The sequence below is a fragment of the Phaseolus vulgaris genome, chromosome 3 (genome assembly GCF_051622355.1).
Source record: "Phaseolus vulgaris cultivar YP4 chromosome 3, ASM5162235v1, whole genome shotgun sequence".
Taxonomy (NCBI): domain Eukaryota; kingdom Viridiplantae; phylum Streptophyta; class Magnoliopsida; order Fabales; family Fabaceae; genus Phaseolus; species Phaseolus vulgaris.
The window spans coordinates 46,142,428-46,146,388 of NC_143500.1; the positions used below are offsets into that span (position 1 = coordinate 46,142,428).

At 29.7% G+C, this 3,961-nt stretch overlaps 1 protein-coding gene across 1 annotated transcript; it reads right to left on the bottom strand.

Annotated features, from left to right (window-relative positions):
* Window positions 1–521: 521 nt before the first annotated feature.
* On the bottom strand, window positions 522–1,214 carry LOC137808053 (14 kDa proline-rich protein DC2.15). Its single transcript, XM_068608960.2, has one exon. It carries the CDS (start codon window positions 1,131–1,133, stop codon window positions 735–737), a length of 399 nt encoding a protein of 132 aa, XP_068465061.1. The 5' UTR covers window positions 1,134–1,214; the 3' UTR covers window positions 522–734.
* Window positions 1,215–3,961: the final 2,747 nt, after the last annotated feature.

The window sequence follows — 3,961 nt, forward strand, 5'->3', positions numbered from 1 at the left end:
AAGAAATATACTTTTAAACATAACTCAATATTATAAAATCAGCTTATAAGATGAAGTTTGCATCTTATGTAATAATCGATGTGGGATCTCCAACCATTTCTTTCTTTCAAGTTGTTAGATGAGACTCCGATTTTTTCTTTCTATTTTGCAATAATATAGGTTTTCCTCCAAATAAACACCTTCTAATTTCTTATCTTACCTTTCTTTCTCCTTTCACAATTGTAAAAAAACTACTAATTTTTTCTATCTAGAACATACTTTATTTTTTAGAAAAGTAAAAAAGAAAAGGGTTTATAGTAACAATAGCCATTATAAAAGAGAATTCATACTTCAAAACTTAATATTAAAGCCTTAGTTTTGGAATAGCTTTGATTTTGCAAACTTAATTGTATAAAAGCTTAGTTTTACACAAATATAACTGTGAAAATATAACTTTGAAAGTAAGAACAAATTTGAATTTGCTCTCCATTGAAGGGACCAATATGAATATTCCAATGTAGCCTTAACACAACACAGAACAGTTCATCAAATTTCAAAAATTAGAAAGTCATTCAAACAACAGTAAAAGTCAAATTACAGTTACAACTTAGTGGTACAACTGCATTCTCAGTAGATGAGTTAGCAAGGTGGGAACAAACACAAGAGTGACAAAATCAGAAATAAACAAACAGACAAACAGACAAACACATGGATGAAAGCAGTGCATGAATTGAGAATGACGAGCTTAACTGCGTCTAGCTGCATTGGAAGTCAGAGGGTGGCGACTTCTCGCAGGCGTTAAGGATCAAGCTTAGTGAAATGGGGATGTTAATGTTAATGCCAAGTATGTTAGCTTTGATGGCAGTGCAGAGGCAAACTGCAACTTCAAGATCAAGAAGCCCTTCAAGCACTGAGCAACATGGGTGGTCCAGTGGTGATCCCACCACCGCACCAATTGGTCCATTAAGCACGTTAGTGCACACACCCAGCTTAAGTGCGTCCCTTGGACAGCTCTTCGGTGCAGGAGTAGGGTTAGGGTAAGGGAGTGGGTTAGGCTTTGGCTGTGTACAAGTGTAGCAGCCACTTGCAATGGCAAAGAAAAGCAAGTTAATGGTAAAAAAAAGAACAAGAGTTGAAGATCTAGAAGGCTTCATCTTGCAGTGCTATTGCTCAATTACAACTGTAATAAGTTTGTGTGAAGAGGGAGTAGTTTGCGATGGTGTTACATATAGGGGTTAAAAGGTTGGTGTACTTTAAGCCCGAGATTCAAGAATATTTGTCCTTAGTTTTAATGTTTTGAGAGCACCAGACATGTGAACGACTGAGTTGTCTTTAGTAGGTGACAGTACAAGTGAATCGACATGAAATGTGATAGGCTTTTCAATTCCCAATAGGAAAATTTCGTTGTTAGTTTGTTTGAAACCATGGTGGTTTTCCACTTTTGCTTTATAGAAAGATATCTACCACTTGGCATGTGATCAGTGAAGCACTCCCGTGAACTTGATCGATGAAAATGGCCTGTGATTGATTCCCACTGGTGGGGCTTGCTTTAGAATATTTGTTTATTTTTTATGTATAGTAGTACTATTTATATGGGCAAATTAGAGTGTGTCTTACAAGGATACAATGGAGAGTTGAAGACTAATCTGGACTTGTCTTTCCTAAATGATGATCCATTTGAGTTTATCTCGAATTGGGGTGTTTGACCACTGATCCCACTGCAAACTTCGCCTTACTTAACCCTCAACCATTTGCTTGAGATGTCTTACTAGTTACAATTAGCTAGCTAGTACGGATTCTGAAAATAGCTCCTTCATTATCATTCTTTTAATTGTTTAAGTTTAATTTTTTAAATGATGATTTTATCTTTCAAAATCAATTTAATGAATTCCATTGGTGGATGTGAAACTGCACCCATTGTGTTTGTTTTGAAACCTCGGGGGACCTCATTCTTCAAAATACAAGTGTTAACATTATGAACTAAAGAGCTCAAAGGGTTTATGTTACTGATCAGACATCCTCCCGTTTGGATTAGGCTCAACCTCATACATAAAGTTTAGCAAATTTGATGGTTTTATAGGTTTAAATGTAAGCTATGCTAAGTTATGTTAAATTGTATGGACAAAGACACACTCAGAGTTTGATTGTATTTTTTTTTTAAAATGTTTATAGTTTATTATTTATGGTACATTCAATTCGATTTTGTAATTGTTTTATTTAATTATGAACAACAACATTTTATAAATTGTTTATGTATATGTTATTTTTGTTGTAAAATAAAAGTTGAATCTGATTTATTAATTCAGACGACACTTGTTCTTCAATAAATATAACAATTAAATAAATGTTTATGTATTTGAAAAAATAAGGATTTTAACTACTAATTATTTAGATTTTAAAAAATTTAGATTTTAGCTAAAATTTTGATAATTAATGAATTATAAATTTAAAAAATATTTATTAATAAAAAAAACTAATTTAAATACTAATAATTTTTTATTCTGTTAAATAGTATCTAATTTAATTGAGTAACCAGTAATTTTTTTAAAATTATTTTTTATTTAATATTTTTTTACTAATGATAGTAAAAAATTTACAATAAAATAAAAAGCTTTAAGGGCTTTCTAGTTGAAGAGTAAGAAGGGTGAGAATAAAATATAAGAGAATGAAGAAATCATAAGTTGTGAGAAAGGAAAACAAGAAACTTCCCAAATGCTATTAACACCCACTTTCTCACTATTATCACCTCCCTCTCTTTTTTTTCTCTAATGTTTGATATATTCATCTTTAAACCCAACAACTAAAAAGTTCATATTATTTATTATCTATGCTTTCTACTCCCTAGCATATTATTTTCAGTTTTTAACTTAAACTCGCTTATCCCACTCTACTGAAATCTAAAACAAAACAACATACAACATATACATATTAATTAAAATAAAGTTTCAAACATCATTTAAATTTATTTATCACTTTTTAATTATTTCATCCACTTATATTACATCACCTTAAAAAAGGCCTTTACAATTTTTATTTTAAAAATTTTCAAAATAAAATCATTTGACTAGATTATTTTTTTAAAACTAATTTTCAAAAACAGGTTTTCTATATTTCTTTCATTTTTAGTTTCTTATTATAAATTATTTTTAATTTTTTAAAACAAGGAAACATGTCAAGCCTATATTTTTATTACTGACGTGCCAAGCTTATGTTTGATTAATTATGATAATATATATTATTTTATTAACTAAATTAAGTACACTTATCTTATATATCATGTTGCGTATTTTTTTTAAACAATTTATTTATAACAAGTTTGAAGTAATTTTAGTCTGGTTCTTTTCTATTTCAAAAAATGCGAATACATCCATTTTGTTTTCTTTGATTTCAGAAAATAACGAAAACAGAGTTAAAATACAATCAAATGAGATATCTATTGTTATGTTTTCAAAGAGTATTTTTAAATTTATTTTACAAGTTTTTAAAAATAATTCTTATTAAACCGTTAGGTTTTTTCTTATTTTGTTTTTAAAATAGTTATTCAATTTACCAGCTGGACTTTAGACTCTATGAAATGAATCTGAATGAAAGCTATCCTTGTAGAGACAACTTAACAAAGAGAGAGAGAGAGAGAGGCATAAAGAGAAATGGATATTTTTCATTTGTGATGTCAAATGCTCTGCTTCATCTTCAAGTTAATCAGTAGGGTTCCCATTTCAATAATTCTTCTCAACAACTTTTTTTATGCTTCAACATTCTAATGATATGATTTTGATATAGATTGGGAAAGAAGAAGTGGTCCACACTGTACATTTCTGGTTCAAAATGGATAACCATGATATGCAATGTTCAGTTTTAACTCATCACTATTCATATAGATACTTCGATTGTTAGAGGTATCATAATGGTTCTTGTTAGGACTGCAATCTATTCTCGTGTATGTTTCGGAATCTCTGTTTATAGAGTTGTATCAATAAATCTA

Excerpts from the sequence above, each read along its gene's own strand:
- LOC137808053 (XM_068608960.2), bottom strand. The coding sequence starts at position 1,133 with ATGAAGCCTTCTAGATCTTCAACTCTTGTTCTTTTTTTTACCATTAAC.